This window comes from Hyposmocoma kahamanoa, unplaced genomic scaffold (assembly GCF_003589595.1).
Source record: "Hyposmocoma kahamanoa isolate Upper Pololo Valley unplaced genomic scaffold, ASM358959v1 100021, whole genome shotgun sequence".
Lineage (NCBI taxonomy): Eukaryota > Metazoa > Arthropoda > Insecta > Lepidoptera > Cosmopterigidae > Hyposmocoma > Hyposmocoma kahamanoa.
This window is the reverse complement of record NW_020653200.1, coordinates 7812619-7830317: the sequence shown is the minus strand read 5'-3', so window position 1 is coordinate 7830317 and position 17699 is coordinate 7812619. Positions and strand designations below refer to the sequence as shown.

Genomic DNA, 17699 nt, shown 5'->3' with positions numbered 1-17699 from the left:
CTCAGCATGCCCAGGAGGATCTTCGCATGTATTCGAGCCAGGGGAGGAATTATTTTATATTGAATTCACACCTTTTAATAATAAATTGTTGTTTAAGTTTAATTAAACAGTCTTTTTCTTTCTATGAAATTTCTATCACTATTACATTATGATTAATGGCTCAATTTTTAAAATAAATAATAAAAAATAGTTTTATATTTTAATTTCAAACAGGGTATTCCTATTTAAAGAAAGCATACAACATAGATTTTTTCTTGATAAAGTTAAATTTAAAGAATTATAGGAGCTTATGCTATTGATCGCAAACTTTTTTTGATGTGTGTATATAGGCACGACGACGTCATCATTATCGTATTGACACAAATCATTATTAGGTGTACTTAAGAGGGTTTAGCGAGCGGGTTTGGGGATTTCGTAGCTCACTTTCCTCGTGCTAAACCTGGGCTTCACACCTTCACAGTTCATCACACAACTGTAACATCCAAGTGCTTCATCCAAAGTCAAAAATGTATACCTGGATTTTATTTTTTTCCGTTTTTGCTCGATTACTTACTTATTTATAATTTTCTTACAAAATTTATAAAATAAACTGTTATGGAGACAATAATTTGCTGCTTATGAACAATAATATAAAGTATCTTGGATACTCTTAAATATCATTTTGTTGCTTTATTATTTTCTTAAAAAAGGTCGTTTGCAGGTTAGGAACTATTATTAATAAACGTGACATATTAGCTTCGCATATTAAACGTGACATGAGACTAAGAAGCTTTTGGAAACACACGTATAAATGGAATGTGAGCCTGGGTTTTCCCATGAGCGTTGGTGTTTTGAGTGATCATGTGGGTATAGCAAGCAATTTTGAAGACTTTTCACAGTTAGGATACCATTAAGCTTTATGCCGCATGAGATGCACGACGCGATGGTGGGACTGCGGTGGGGCAGAATACCGTAACTTTTTCCGCGAGGGGCGGTGCTTCCATATAAAGTGTGTAAAAATTGCTAATGTTCAAATGAAGTAATGGTTAGTATAATTTTCCTATCTCTTGTCTTTTACATAAAGACGTTAGTAGCATCTGCATTATTTAATTTAAATTAAGTATCTCCTTTATTTTATTTTATTTAAATTAAATTTATTATCTACTTTATTTAATTTAAATTAAATTTTAACTTAATTTAATTTAAATTAAATAAAGCAGACCATGTATTTAAATGATCATTTTAACCACAACCACATACCGCGCCGCGCTACCCCGCCTGCACGTGTACGTTTTATTTATAAAACCTTACAATGGTTGCAATAGCTTAATAGGCATAATTAACGTCATAAATATGAAATTATACTTAATTATATTTAATAAATCAGAATAAATATGCATCATGAAGACTATTATCATGTATTTTTATAACATCATTACACTTGAATTTTAATTTTTTTTTTTCTTTGCTTGATTACATACTAATTTATAATTTCTCTTATAACAATTTTAAAAGAAACTATTATGGAGTTGTCTCCAAAATAGTTTCTTTTTTAACTTAAGTTTTTTTGTTTAAGTTATTGTTAACTAGCTGTTTATGAACAATAATACAAAGTATCTTGAATGTTTTTAAATATCATTTTGTTACTTTATTATTTTCTTACAAAACCCCCACTATGGAAATACCCCCTTGGTATTTCCATAGTGGTCTCCTATTTCATTTTGAAGAAAATCATCCACCTCGAAGGGTGGCTGTTCACGCATAAAGATTCATTTTTATAAATAGCGCCTAACTTTAATTTACTTATTAATTGATTTACTTATTTAATGAGCAATTACTTTTAGCAATTATTTAGTTGATTTTGCTATTTCTCCAATTCATGGCGTGTTTCTCTCGATGTACTTTGAGTAGTGTCGTAGTGAGAACCTATTTTTATTATCTCCAGTATCAAGTCCTGTATAGTGGCGAACTAGGGGATATTTCAATGAAACTTAGCAAATAGACGTAATTCCACGTACTTTTGAGGTCGCTTTTTTTAGTACTCTGTACTGAGATTATTATCTATAGACTACATCGAAAACATGAAATATAAGTAATATAAGTAATATTTATAAATTTATAGAGTACTTATATATATAAGTAATATTTAAGTTGTTCTTACTAGTTTTAAAATTTTTTTGTTGTATAAACCTGAAAATTTGAATTATGTATCTCCTTTATTTAATGTAATTTAAATTAAATTTATTATCTACTTTATTTAATTTAAATTAAATTTTAACTTAATTTAATTTAAATTAAATAAAGCAGAGCATGTATTTAAATGATCATTTTAAATTTGCAAAAGCAGCAGGCACAATAATCTAATCGGTCATATGTTTTGATGATTGATCCTCTTTCTCTGAGACATAAAATAAGTGAAATCAAGGATATTTTAGTCTATTCTGAACTATGCAAATAATGTTTGATTTGTATAAATTAACTTTGTTATTTTTATGTTGGGCCTCAAAACTAATACAAATGAGCATTAGAAATAAAACTTAGAGACTTATTTTTAAAACTGTAAACGTTGATAATATTTCACCTTCACCAAGCGAGTTTGGAGCGGCAGGAGTAACTGAAGCCGACCCTGAAGATGAAGTAGAACTCCACCTCTGAGCACAAATTGATTCAATCCACTGCTGCGCTATCACCACCTGCAGCACTGCACCTCTGTCCTCAGTCACCAAGTGTCGATGGCGTAGGCCTCAAACTCCGTACCTCCATCTTCTCCTGTTTTCACCTTCACACTACACTTACATTGCTCACTCTACCACGTCCTAAAACTCTCGGTTTCTTTCCACCCCGACTTTCGAGCTCTTCATCCCCACATCGCTTCGTTCGCTTCGCTCGGCTCTTGCTGCTTTTTCATATACTAACCTAACTTAACGAACTGAATGGAGGGCGCAACTAAGCAACCAAGATTTATTAGGAGAGAAATATCGAAAGCTATACTGGTTATAAATGTCATCTACGTTCAAAGAACAGACCACGGGAACAGACCAATAACAAAAAAGAGGATCAAATATTATTTTTGAATACCAAATATTAATACAGTATGCTTAAACATAATAACAGTGTTACCTTGAATGCAGTTCATTTATAATTTATCCGTAGATCAACTTTACTAATATAGATGGAACAATTAATATATATGTATAGCAAACATTATCTTTGAGGATCAAATAATATTATCCTATAAAGTAGGTGCTACTAATATATAACAACGAGCTTTTGAATAATCTTTCATTTCCTACCGTAAATATTTCTAGCATCAAACTCCGCCGCGCCGATCATTTGAGAACAGTCCCCGACGTATGGCGCCTGCAGAAAAAAATCCGCGTGTCATCGGACCCATTTACTATGAGCGTCTGCCCGCTACTCTCAGACTTGAACCATCTGACGAAACATTTAGGCGCCAACTGAAAGACGTTTTCTTGGAAAACCCATTAGACTCTGTAAATGAATTGATGCACCTTAAAATGTAACGCTATTGAGTATTTTCTATTTTATTATCACATTGACATACTTTTGTACTATTTCCTCTAATTTTATTTTAAAACTAGTAAGAACAACTTAAATATTACTTATATATACTTTATAAAATTATAAATATTACTTATATTACTTATTTACTTATATTTCATGTTTTCGATGTAGTCTATAGATAATAATCTCAGTACAGAGTACTAAAAAAAGCGACCTCAAAAATACGTGGAATTATGTCTATTTGCTAAGTTTCATTGAAATATCCCCTAGTTCGCCACTATACAGGACTTGATACTGGAGATAATAAAAATAGGTTCTCACTACGACACTACTCAAAGTATATCGAGAGAAAAACGCCTTGAATTGGAGAAATAGCATAATCCACTAAATAATTGCTAAAAGTAATTGCTCCTAAATTAAAGTTAGGCTTTATTTATAAAAATGAATCTTCATGCGTGAACAGCCCTTCGAGGTGTATGATTTTCTTCAAAATGAAATGGGACCACTATGGAAATATCCCCTTTCCAACAAAAAAAGAATCATGAAAATCGGTTCACAAATACCGGAGTTATCGCGTAACATACATACAAAAAAAAAGAACATACAGTCGAATTGAGAACCTCCTCCTTTTTTGAAGTCGGTTAAAAAGCAGTTTATATGTGCTTATCCGGATAAAGTAAGTATCTACTAAATAAAGTTCAAATCCGTTTAAACGATTCAGCGCAATTGAGTAATAAACATCTATACAGTTTCTTATTTACAAGTTAGTGAGGTAATTTTAATAGATGTCTTGTGGGGAAATAATTCATATGATATGATTGTTCATCGCGGAAACATATTTAGATATTCAGGGTACAGCGAGCGTCCGGGCCAAGCCCTCCGCTAGTTATACGCCTTCACGGGCGTCTCTGGTGGACCCGGACTTTGGTATGGACTCGCTGTATGTGGTCTGTGTCGTGCGCAGCTAGCGTGTCTTAGCAGTGATCTAGACGAAGGCTTAAGGCGAGCACATGAGTTGCCCTTTAAGTTGAAAGCTGTTTCCGGACATTATCGCAAGAAATTGTGACCGACATCTCCGGTACTACCCGGATAGCTAGACATTCTCCGGTCTGTCCAGGAGTGTAGGTTTCTGGGAACTGGAGAGACGTAATTTGCCCAGTAGCAATCTTTACACGCTTCCGGCATTAAGATTTATGGTGACCTAAACGTAAAATGTCTTTAAAATTGTTTGCTATATCCACATGATCACTCATAACACCAACAGTCACGGGAATACCCACGCTCACATTCCATTTATTCGTGTTTTTCCAAAAGCTTCTGAATTCTTTCGCCAAATAGTGCGAACCGAATAATGTCACGTTTAATAATAATAGTTCGTGATGTACAAACGACCTTTTGTAAGAAAATAATAAAGTAACAAAATGATATTTAAAAACATTCAAGATACTTTGTATTATTGTTCATAAACAGCAAGTTAACAATAACTTAAACAAAAAAACTTAAGTTAAAAGAGAAACTATTTTGGAGACAACTCCATAACAGTTTCTTTTAAAATTGTTATTAGAGAAATTATAAATTAGTATGTAATCAAGCAAAGAAAAATTAAATAAAATTCAAGTGTAATGATGTTATAAAAATACATGATAATAGTCTTCATGATGCATATTTATTCTGATCTATTATATTTATAATTAAGTATAATTTCATATTTATGACGTTAATTATGCCTATTAAGCTTTTGCAACCATTGTAAGGTTTTATAAATAAAAGGTACACGTGCAGGCGGGGTAGCGCGGCGCGGTATGTGGTTGTGGTGACTGCGGCGGACTCGATAGTCATTTATTACATACTGCCTAATAAGTGCGTGTTAGATGTCAACTGAGTACACTATTTGCGATGGACATATTAAAATAAAAAATCATTTTTATTTCATTTGTGTTTCTTCAGGCATCATTTAAAAATGACCTCCTACATAATTATTATTATCGGTATTGTTAATTTAATATACAATGCTGAGTCACCCTGTACCGGACGTTTAGGCATTTTCTAATTGTTTTGTACCTGAATTGGTAAGTACATACGACAGTATATACGGTCATATGTAGGTAGCTATAATACTCCGTAAAACATATGACACGTGTCAAAGTGTATAACTCCAGTGATGGGACACGATCGGAGATATCGATAATCAATGGTAAAATATATCGATTACACTATGACCTGTACTTATTGGTGTTATTGTATCATATATAAGCGAAATCAACTGAATAATTTAAAAGAGTCCGCCCTATCAATAATGTCGAATAGGCGTGACACCACACTTAGTAATTTTGAGTTTAATTTCCACAGAACGCAACAGAGCGTACATAAATAATAATAAAGTATTATATACATTCGACGACATTTCACGAAAATTAACTCATCAACTCAAAATACCACGAGTAATTAAAATAATTCAAGTAACATTTTAAAATTTGTTTCCAAACAATTTCTCGACTGGAAGAGATGATCGACTATGTATTTTCTACGTATCCCATCACAAACTTTTTCCGTCGAACGCAACTTCATCGCTTGAAGTGGTGAAAAAAACATTAATAATATTTTAATCTAACTCGAAAAATAATTCTGTCAATGATTTGTGAATTTCAATGATTTCAAGTAAATATGTGAAATAATGCTGTATTTAATTAACGTCGTTCTAATTTTGTCGATCTAGGAGCCTACCACAACCTTTCAAAAAACAATCTATAGATAACTACATCATTTAAAACTTTACGACACTTTTTGATAGGGTTTTTGTTATTATACAAGTGATATATACACAAAACTTAGACAACCTTTTTAACCCAGGTTCATACAGTAGGTCTGAAAACAGTTCTGAACGTTCTATAAATTCCGATCACCTCAACGGTTTAAATTACCTTAATCTATAGTAACCGTTTGAGTTTTAGACGTAACCGCTATTAAGGTAACCTTTAACTAGAGGATAACCGCAATTTAGTTTACCTGTAACTATCAGTAACCAACCGATAGTCCTTTACGAAATTTCAACCCGCCCAAAAGCAGATGACCTTGGCAATTGTACTCCAAGTAAAATAAAATATAAATTGGAATAAATAATATGGCCGCAATATAAAATTCATAAATCTATGTGTCAAAAACTATTAAAGATATGTGAAGGATGCTTGAACAAATGTCGTATAGAAGTGTGAATAAAAGGCCGAACCCATGGCTTCTAATTGCCATCGAATTTGTTTATTCAAAACAGATACATTTAAACAATACGAGGCTAAGATCCAGGTCTGCGAGGTTAAACTGTGGAATGTCCCCACGAATAAGAGTTTAAATTTACCGGAGTCAACTGACAGCTAAACGTTGGAAAAATCGGAAGGATCGCGTACAACGTTTGAAGTGTCTTGATCAGATTCAATGGAGGTCCATAATTTTCCAAAATGGAGGTTCAAAACGACCAAATAGCGGATTTAAAATTGATTTCCTTATATCTCGCAACTATCAACCGTAGACCAAATGATTAACACTGTGTATTAACATTCACTGGAAAATACTAAGTAACACACACCAAATAAACCCTTTCTTTTTTTTTCAATTTTAAGTTAACACACACATACACCCTTAGTTTTAGAGACAGAGATCTAATTTTTATTATACATATATATTGTGATATAACTTCAATATTACAAGATGAAATATATCTAGTATTAATTTAGAAGTTAAATAACAATAAAAACCAATTCAGGTACTTAAATGGATAAATTGTTTCACCTTGGATTCGTTTTTATATAGCATACCGAATTTCAAATGGATCAGAACACCTTTATGTCCGACCGTCATTTAGAATCCGCCATCTTGATTTTTTGTCACAAGCAATCCCATCCGACCACACTCTCCCTACATCATTTTTACCAATACTGTCTTCTTTTAGGAGAACAATTGTGTCCGTCTCGGCAACGCTGCGACTTCATGGTTATTTTTGTAACATATTATCGTATTACTTGAAGCGGTTCCTCCTAAAAATACAGGTTTATTAATAAACATAATATTGGTTATCCAAACGGGTTACCGGTATGACAACAAATGGTACATGACACCTTAAAATAAAAATTTTCTCAAAATCACTAACTGCTGAGGGATTTTTTTGCTTAACCAATTTGTTGTGACGTGTTTTTTGATCCACCTGCTTATGGTGGATCAAAAAACACGCTTGAGCTGATGTTTATATAACAACCTTTGAGTTCTATTAAGCAGAAATAGCGTGCTTAGTAAGTTTTTCGTATTTACAAAACGAATTTTGTCTAAGTTTAAGCGAGAAACTAAATTAAACTTTCAGTTCGTACTTGTGGTTTTTTGCTTAAACGTAGACAGAGTTCGTTTCTTTGGAAAAATTTGCAAAGTGCGCCATTTTTGCCTAGTCGAAGTCAAAATTCGTTAAAACTCAGCCTTGTCCTGCTTGCAGACTGCCTCGCACTGCAATTGACGATCAACGCCACGTATAATGCCATGAGCTCAAATTGGTTAGGTAGAGAAATACTCCATATCTGTTGCTTAAGAGTAACAGACTACTCAAGACATTGTAAGCTATGTGAATAAGGTATAAAGTTTATTTATGTTGAAAATACATTAGTAACATAACCTTAATGTTTTTTAAACTGTTTACTAGAGACTTGCCTTGAGATGCCCCAAGCGACTTAACCTGATGTATTCACATCGGGTTACATCGAATACCATTATCATGTCGGACAGAGTCAATTAATGTGACTGCTTTGCACGATATGAAGATACTTATTAATTTTCTTTTGCTTGTTCTCTACTATTTGTAATAATAATAATAAATAATCTCACTAATTTGGTGCAAAGAAAACGTAATAAAATAATAACGTTATCTTCCTAAACAAAATTCCTCAGAGTATCTTTAGTGCGACAGAAACAGTTATTTTGGCCGGACTCTAATGACGCCAATATATAACCGGAGCTAAAGCTGTGCGGACCGATGATTGAATTGCATGTATTGATTGTGATTAACATTAATTTATAATTTACCGTAACGAGAGTAATATGGCAACCATAACAAACCATTTTACAAAATAAACGGGCATCTAAAAAATAAGGTTTTAAAGTGATTAAGAATAATCGGAAACCTTAGACTATTTTTTTTCATCCTCTAAGTCGGAAACATGACAGTGTGTCTACATATTATAAAAACTATCGGGTAAAATATAACGTTCTAAATTTGAACGTTTTAAATTTATTTAAAAAGTGTTCGATTGTAATGAAAATATTGCTGTTTTATCATTGCTTGTTATTGTTAGTTTATTGACATTGCTGCCCTCTTATTAAAATTGTATTTTCGTGACAAATTTTGTACTATACCTACAATGGCAGACAAAATAATAACGATTATTATATATAAAGACTTCTTAAAGAACGATTTACTCAATTTTATATATTTGAATTGTTTGGTATCGGTCGTTCTACTGTTCAGAGGACCTGGACACGATGTCAGATCTACATTCAAAAGGAGACCAAACTCGAGAAAGTTGAGCCCAGAGACGACTGATATATTTTGATCCAAAAATTTACGAAATCGGGAGTGTACGGAGTTAGTTTACACTGAATATGGTTCTCTTAATAAATGGAAGTCCTAATTCCTTACGCACAACCAGCATCAACCTTCCCAGGTGCTGCTGTCTTCATGGATGGTAATGCTCGAACACAACGAGCGGGCGAAGTAGACGCTTACCTAACTAAAATCAGGATTCTCCGTTTAGATTGGCCCACACGAAGTCCCGTACTCAAAGCTATTGAGCATCTGCGGGATATTCTAAGACGGCATGTAAGAGCTGTACGTCCAGTCCCACAGAATATTCATTTACTTAAAACTGTTTTAAGGCCGAATTTGAACATATTCCCCAAGAACTCTTGAAAACCTTGATTGATTGCAGAAGTCATCTTGATAAGAGGAGGCCATACTTGATACTAAGATACTAATTTATCTTCGTTTTCTTTTTAACCGCCTTAAAAAAGGTGAAGGTTCTCAATTTGTACGTTTTTTTGTATGTATGTTACGCGATAACTCATTTGTGAACCGATTCTGATGATTCTTTTTTTGTTGGAAAGACGGAACTTCAGTCCCAACTAAATTTGAAGAAAATATTCCCCCTCTAAGAGTGGTAAACTAGGCGATGAATCCAGTTTTCAATAAAACTTGGCAAATACTCGTAGATATAATTCCAGGATCTTTTGAGGCGTTTTTTAGTACTCTGTACTGACATCATGTAATTATTTCATAAAGGATAATAATTTTACCCAACAGTCACAATTCGATGTAATTTACTTATTTATTTACTTTATATAAGACGTATAAGTACAAAATAAGAAAAACAATTAAATTAAGAAAGGCTTTAACTTACGTACCAAATTTTTTGTAACTTATAAATTTTGTATTATTATTTTTTTTTTTTTCATTTTGTTGCATTCAAATGCAATGCAATATCTACTGTGAACTGGCAACCGGTACTATCTCAATTTTGACAACTTTACAAAATGAAGAAATTTACACAGTCGATGTATCATTTGCGTACACTAATACATAAATTTACTAAAAAGATTTATAGGTGGGTAGTAGGTACATACATATATCTTTTTATAAGTATTACAGAAAAGAAGAAGTCAACGGAACTGATAATAGTTGACCTTTGCAAAAGCCTTTAATGTAAAGTCTACGTCGAACATGTACTTATTTCTGAAAGGTTGCCAAATAGTATCATGTTTTCGAGCAACTCTGGAAATATCTATTTATAATTTATAAGTAGGTGGTAGAGCAAATCATACTGGGCACTATTATAATTTTGTTGCTTTTGCTTAATTGAAGAATATTCTGATGCATTTTTGCATAACAGAGTAAAATTACTGAGAGAAACTCTATACATAAAAAGAAAGAACAAAATAATGAAAGAGATTTTGTCTCTGACATTTTGAATAAGCACCGCTTCGGGAGAGATTTTTAAAGCTATGTATACTCTATGCAAACACATAGGAAACTTAGAAGTATTAACGATCTAGTAAATTAAAATGTTATTCAATGACATAGTCGAGTGGTTTTTTGGCAAGGGAACTTGATAAGGGTAACAAAACAGTGGTGATATTTCTGGACCTCGCGAAAGCTTTTGATACAGTTTATATACCCATCCTATTACAGAAGCTTGAATCGCTAGGTATAAGAGGTATACAGCTAAAATTACTTGCAGATTATCTGGAGAACCACTCCCAATGTGTCAAATAGGTGACGTTATCAGTTCTGATCTCAAGAGTACTGCATTTTAAATTCCCCAAGGAAATATTTTAGGCCCCATTGTGTTTCTGATCTACATGAATGACCTTTGTAATCTAAAATTAGATGGTGGGAAGATCATATCCTATGCTGATGAAACTGTTCTGCTTTTTTCTGCTAACTCTGATAAGGAAGTCTATCAGTATGCTCAGCGAGTATTCAATGTCGTAAGTAACTGGCTCCAGCAACATTTATTAACACTAAACACGGATAAAACTAGTTTCATGCAGTTCGATATGCGAAAACCAAAGTCTACTATAACTAACACACAACTTTATGCTCACGATTGTAAGGAGACTACTAACAACCTGTGCAAGTGTCCAGACATTGCTATTACTAACAAGGTAAAGTATTTAGGTGTTATAATAGATCATAACCTCTCTTTTAAGCACCTTATCGAAACACTAAGCGGTTGAATCCGTAAGCTAATGTATGTGTTTAAAAAACTATGCGCTTTTGCTGATTTTAAAATAATCAGGCAAGTTTATTGTGCCATATTATGTCAATCAATTATTACATATTGCATTACATCTTGGGGTGGTATTACTAAAACTTCATTACTAATCGTTGAGAGAGCCCAGCGAGTGGTTCTAAAGGTCTCTACCTTCCGCCCTGTCCTTTACCCCATCGACATTCTGTATAAGTCGTGTAAGGTACTAACTGTAAGGCAATTATTTATTAAGTCCACGGTTCTCAAACAGCACTTTGCACTCCCACATAGTACTGAAAACAGTAACAAAAGACGGAAAGATATTGTCTGCCCCAAAATTGTATCATCAAAACATGTGTTTATTTCCAGATTTTTTGTTATACTTGGGTCATTTTTGTACAATAAATTAAACGCCAAACTGGCCATATATCATTTTTGTTACAAAAAGGCATTAACTTAGAAATATATAATGGACGACGGGTCTAATACAAAAACCACGAAAAAAATGTCCCAAGTCAACCTATTTAAACGTAGTGACATGTAAAGGAATATGAAAAGGCTAAAAAGTGAATTTAAATTGTAATGTCATCGCAGTACTGTCTAATTTTGCTTGCTTCGCTGTCAGTAAAACAAACGAAGACTAAAGCGTGAATGACGCTCTGTATACGATTTTAACGCCCTGTAAGTTCGGACACTTTTTAGCGCGGACCCAACGTCCATATAATTGTAAGTCAATGCAAAAAGGTTAAGAAAATTCTCCAAGAATTCCTTCAAAATATGTAATAGGATGATACAGAGAATTTATTAATCATCCCAAAATAAATGTTGTCTAATTTAAGCGTATAGGTATATGATTTGCATTTATTTGTTTAATTATTATTTTTTTGTTTATAATATAATCATATAGTCACCTGTATAATTAGCACTTTTTACAGGGTTCTCCTAGTTCAAGTAAGTATATGTGTTATTCAATAAAGAATTTTATTTTATTTTTTTATTTAATGTATTAGTTTTAACTTCAAAAAAGAGGAATTTCTCAATTCGAATGTATGTTTTTTTTATATGTATGTCACGCGATAACTCCGGCCATTTGTGAACCAATTTTGATGATTCTTTTTTTTTTGTTGGAAAGAAGGTATCTCAGATGTGGTCCCATTTAAATTTGAAGAAAATATTCCACCTCTAAGGGAGGCAAATTAGGGGATGAATGACTTTTGAGGTCGGTTTTTTAGTACACTGTACTGTTTTGTAGCATAATTTATTATTGCCCGTAAATACTACCTAAATATTTAATTTGCTATATTTAGTGGTTAAAAAGTAGTGCATTTTTCTATGCGATACTATTTAAAAGTCGTATATGAACGGATGAATTTCAAAACGTGGGTACATTATTATTTATTTTCCAAGATTCAACCTACGCAGCTAAGCGAGTTTTACAGAAGTTGACAATTCCTTATTAGTGTTGTAATGTTCTCCTTCGCCAATTCGCTATTGCAATTAAATATTCAGTTTATAAATATGACTATGGTCACGCAGTGATAATAAATCTACATTACGAATTATCGGATGTTTATCAAGAAAACGAGTACAGAATCAAAAGCACGTCATCTGGCAATTAAGAGTTTTAGCAGCGATGCAAACGCGCGATTCTATTGCTACACTTGTGATTTATAGGCAATTGCATCAATGCAAAGGCGCGACTACAGCGATACAAGCGCGCGATGTAAATCTCAAGTGTAGCGATGCAATCGCGCGTTTGTACCGATACAGTCGCTCGCTTGCATCGCTGTTAAAATCGCGAGTTTAAAGGTAGACGATTAGCGACTGCATCGCTGCTAAAAGTCGCCATATGTAACCGCTCTTAGATTTGAATTCAAGTCTGTATCTACCGCATGCGATAAGAAAGGTCCATTCCAAAGAGTCAAGGTTAATATGCTCTTGAATGTTAACATGTCGGTAGCAGAACGTCGTAATCGTACCCAACGAGTCCAGTTAAATCTACCTTAACCATTAAAATAAGCTTTTACTGGATTAAAAACTTTCCCTAGAGTAATTGTATTCGCTGGTTTCCGTACACCCGAATTACTCCGAAAATGATTTTAGAAAATTGTAGTGTGAATTTTTTGCCATTAGGTTGATCGTGTGTCTAAAGAATTCAGCTTATATATTACATAATAAACACATGGTTTAACCTGCTTCTTGAGGTTCTCTATCTACTTAAGATGTGCGCAAAAGACCTGTAGTTCAAAAAGTCAAAATAAAGAAAAATATATACTATTCTCCACACCACTCTGGCATATAATGAGCCATAAACTACAAGTTATACAATAGTTTAAGTTACGCAGTACTAGTATTTATTTTGTCCTTTTGTATTATTTTATTTTATATTATTAATACAACGCTGAACGTTGAAAGTACGATAAATAGATATACTCGTAGAATTGTTTAATTTTTTTAATTTTTTCCACTCGACTATTTATTGTTCTACTTTACTCAAGTACATTGACAACTTTGAATTTACAATTTTCTTTCAAATTAGAAATAAAATATCTATAAACAATTTGATTACCCTTACAGTTTTATTAAAGTAAAAGCAAAGATAGACGAAGGTAAAAATGTTCCAAATTGATGGAACTTTTTTATATTGTTTATAAAATTATTGTGTAGTACCGTGTTATTTAAATTGTAATTAAATTTGAAAGCGGTTGCAATTTGATTTACGCGGAACTTAATGTTTAATTTTATGTGTTCGTTTACACGAAGACATGCATGTACTGCGTCAATCGCGCATACATAATTGAGTTTTTCATCTTTCGGGAAACATCGCAGTTTGACGTGATACTGGAAATCACCATATAACTCGTAAAGCGACATACAAGACTGTCTTTATTCCTTAATCGTTAATCATAACATTAACTATCCAGGGTAACAGACCAATAAAACGTACTTCGAAATTATTCCCAAACAACTTATAAAATATTATTGCATCTAATTTCGCTCGTGTATGATTAAGTATGGGGATATATGTACATAAGTACACCCGAATATGTAATTGGTGCACGCACTTAAAAACGTGTACATATTCTTAGACACTTTTGCTAACTTCGAAATTAAAAGTGTTATAATTGGGCATTAAACAGTACTAAACAGGTTAAATTAAAATCAGTTGACTTGGCATACATTTCAATTGAAACTTTATTAGCATTGTTTAATACGGATCTACTAACATAAGGCCTCATGTTAATAATATTATAAACAAATGAGATGTGATTTTAATAGTTAATGCGAATGGCAATGCTTTGAAAGATTTACATGTGTACGATAGGGCTTCACGATTACGTGAGGTGCACAAGAAGTCAGAGTGACGCATGTTCTCTCGCCACACATCTGTAAAGAAGGACAGTGACCAGCATAACTTGGGACGATACTCACGCGGCGTGGTCGGCGTGCGGCATCCAAGCGATCGCGAGAGCCAGCACGAGAGCGATGCTGTGCACGCCGCGGGGACGGCTCGTCTGCATGGTTTGAGCGTCCACTTGCGCCCGGGCGGACGCTGGCTGCCGGCAGCCGCGTATCAACCTGCCGGCGGACTGGCGTTTTCTCCCAGTCGCTCCGGTTACGAGAGCGCCTGCGCTCGATTGCCTATCGACCGCGGCCCGGCCGCTTTCTTCCGCTCACACCAACTCCGCTGGATCCTCACTAGGAGTCTTATCGAGCGACAAACACACTAAACGCTGTATCTCAACGCCGAGACAGTCAGACTTCACGCCACCGCTCATGTTTTATTTACACGCACCTACACTAAAACATATTTTTTTATTCTTGACTTGATTTCAACTATTCTCTACAATTTCAAATTTAAAGAGTCATTAATTTAAATATATACATATTCTGAATGAATGTCGGTGTTATTTTTTCTCTCTGTAACCATAAATACTTACTTCACTTAATCGTACTATTCTTACAAATTCTAATTTTCTTTTTAAACGTGATCATATTTCATTGTTGGTCGTGTGTATATCTGGGAATTTATCTCAAGTCAGGACTCGCAACAAACAATTGAACGATCTTGTTAACTTCGAATTTCGTGAGTGTAGTATAGCATATCCCGAAAATTGGTAAACCTGTGGCCCTGCGTGATTAATATATAATAAAAAAGTTGCATGTTTCACGTGTTTTCGCATCCATTGAAAGGTTCTAGACAAATTGCTTTTCGTATCAAACATATTTATTTGCTGATATCAGGATAAAGAAAACATACGTGCAGTGATGCACCAAGACTCTGAGAAACTGAGAAGGAAAGTCGGACAATAAGACTACAAAAAGGGAAAGAAAACGATATTATTAGTTGGCAATGCAGAAAAAGGAGTACAAACCACTCACAAAAGATACCTTGACGCAACAACAAACAAATTCCGCATGCCCAAATCGCAGCCAACATGAATACATAATAAAATACTATAAAGGTGCCTCTCTGTGGAAAGCAAATAGAAAAATATTGCGAAAGATCGGATTTAATGCATTGCAAATTAATCTTTGCACGCCTTTTTACAGTAATTGGTTTGAAAATCTGCCATTAAAATATTACATTCAACCAACAAATGTTATGACGTCTGCTATATTTCAATAGTAAAAATGTCGGATTTTCGGTCGTTACAGTACAAAAACAGTTATCATTTATATCGCTATTACTCTATCGTTTTTTGGTGTTACATACAGTTAAAAAGAACAAATGGACGGATTAAGTAAAAACACAACGAACACCTCGAGTATAACACTCCCTACCACAAGGCTAGAACCCTAATATCTTTTGTAGACCCTACTTCAGTCAGAATGTGAGAATTTAACATGAAGCTAAAATTTTATGTCGACTTGACAGACTACCTGCCTCTTTTATTAATTTCTATTATCATTGAGCTGTCATATAAGTCCAAATGTTCATGAATTACCGAAAGTTGGCGTAATGTTTTGACATACGCTTCGCAGTACAATGACTCTATTAACCAAACTGTTTGTATTATCAAGATAGGCCGTATGGACCGAGTCTTGAAAGATATTAGCATACTTGCTTGGGGCTATTTCCATGTCGCAATTTCTTGACTTATAATAATATCATAATCATGTCTCCTTATCCCAGTGATCATTTCTGCTCTTCATTGTCACCTGGGAGGTCATCGTGCATTTTTTTGCAGTCGTTTACTCTAGCCTTTACTTTAACATCAGATAATCCTCTTGGATACTCTTGATGATAAAGGGTTCTGTCAGACTCGCACTAAAACCTGACGTTGTTTCGCCTTATTGCTTTTTAGAGGGAATGCAGGAACGGACAGTCGTCTCAGACATGGGAGACCAACGAAACTCTCCCCTACTCCTTATGCTGATTATGTGTGTGCCAAAGTGCAATGCACGTCATCCAAGAAAGATCCAGACTCGAATACCTGTCTCCATTCTAGCAGTGCCTTCTCATACGATACTCGGCGGTCCTCGTTGTGCATGCACGCGTCTGCCGCTTGCCCGGTCCTCATACGACGTGTCGGATAAGAGCTTACCCGCTTACCCGTTCCGCCATCTCCTTTGTGTCATCACTGTGCTGTAGAAAAGAACATCGTATCCACGATCTCTTTCTGCCAACCAACGCCGTAATAACAGCCAGCAATGAGAGAGAGATCATACGCCACTATCGCAATCAAGAAATCACGATCCTCCGCCCATTCCTCAACCGGCAAGCGTTCCTCCTGAGTCACCCGACAAGATCTGTAAGTCGAAAACATAGCGATCTTTGCTTCTTCCAACCCTTTTTTTCACAACGGATCAGACCGCTTCTAATATTCTATGGTCAGCATTTATATCCGCCAGCCTCTTCGTTTACTTCCGGAGGAGTACTTAACATAAGTTTTCTCTCGATTGTTTGATCTCCTTTGGAGATAGCCACTACTAGTTGCATACAAAATTTTAGAATTTTTTGTCTGTCTGTTCGAATTGATTTTGATTCGAATAGATAGCATATATATAGCATATATTAGTAGCAGTAGAACTCCTTGTGTAAGAGTCTGTCCAGGGAAATACTGCCACGTCACCTATTTCTACCGGCAAGGAGCAATGTGAGCATTACTGCGTTCCGATTTCGAAGTGTAAGGATGCTGGGGAAATTATAGGCAAATGGGACTTATCAACTTATGTACGCAGTGGCAGTGTCCCTCAGATCTTTCTGATTTAAAGCTCTTAGTGGTGCTACAACTGATTATGGAGGCGTGTCGCTTAACACCAGGCGCACCACCTGTTTGTCCCATCCATAGATATATAATATTATGGTCCCGTCACTTAGTATTATAAAAAAAATCGGATTGGCTTAATATTAGGGGTTAAAGATGGGTTAAAGTATGAAATTGCCGTTTTATTGCAATAGGTTCTTTGAAT

The 17699-nt window shown here is 34.4% G+C and overlaps 1 protein-coding gene across 1 annotated transcript in view; it reads right to left on the bottom strand.

The window, feature by feature from the left end:
- Positions 1–14830, bottom strand: part of LOC113228117 (gamma-aminobutyric acid receptor subunit beta-like) — a 44752-nt gene extending 29922 nt beyond the window's left edge. Inside the window, exon 1 of the mRNA XM_026461282.1 lies at positions 14715–14830. Coding sequence (XP_026317067.1) covers positions 14715–14803 — 89 coding nt within the window. The 5' untranslated portion in view covers positions 14804–14830. The remainder of the gene's footprint in view (positions 1–14714) is intronic.
- Positions 14831–17699: the final 2869 nt, after the last annotated feature.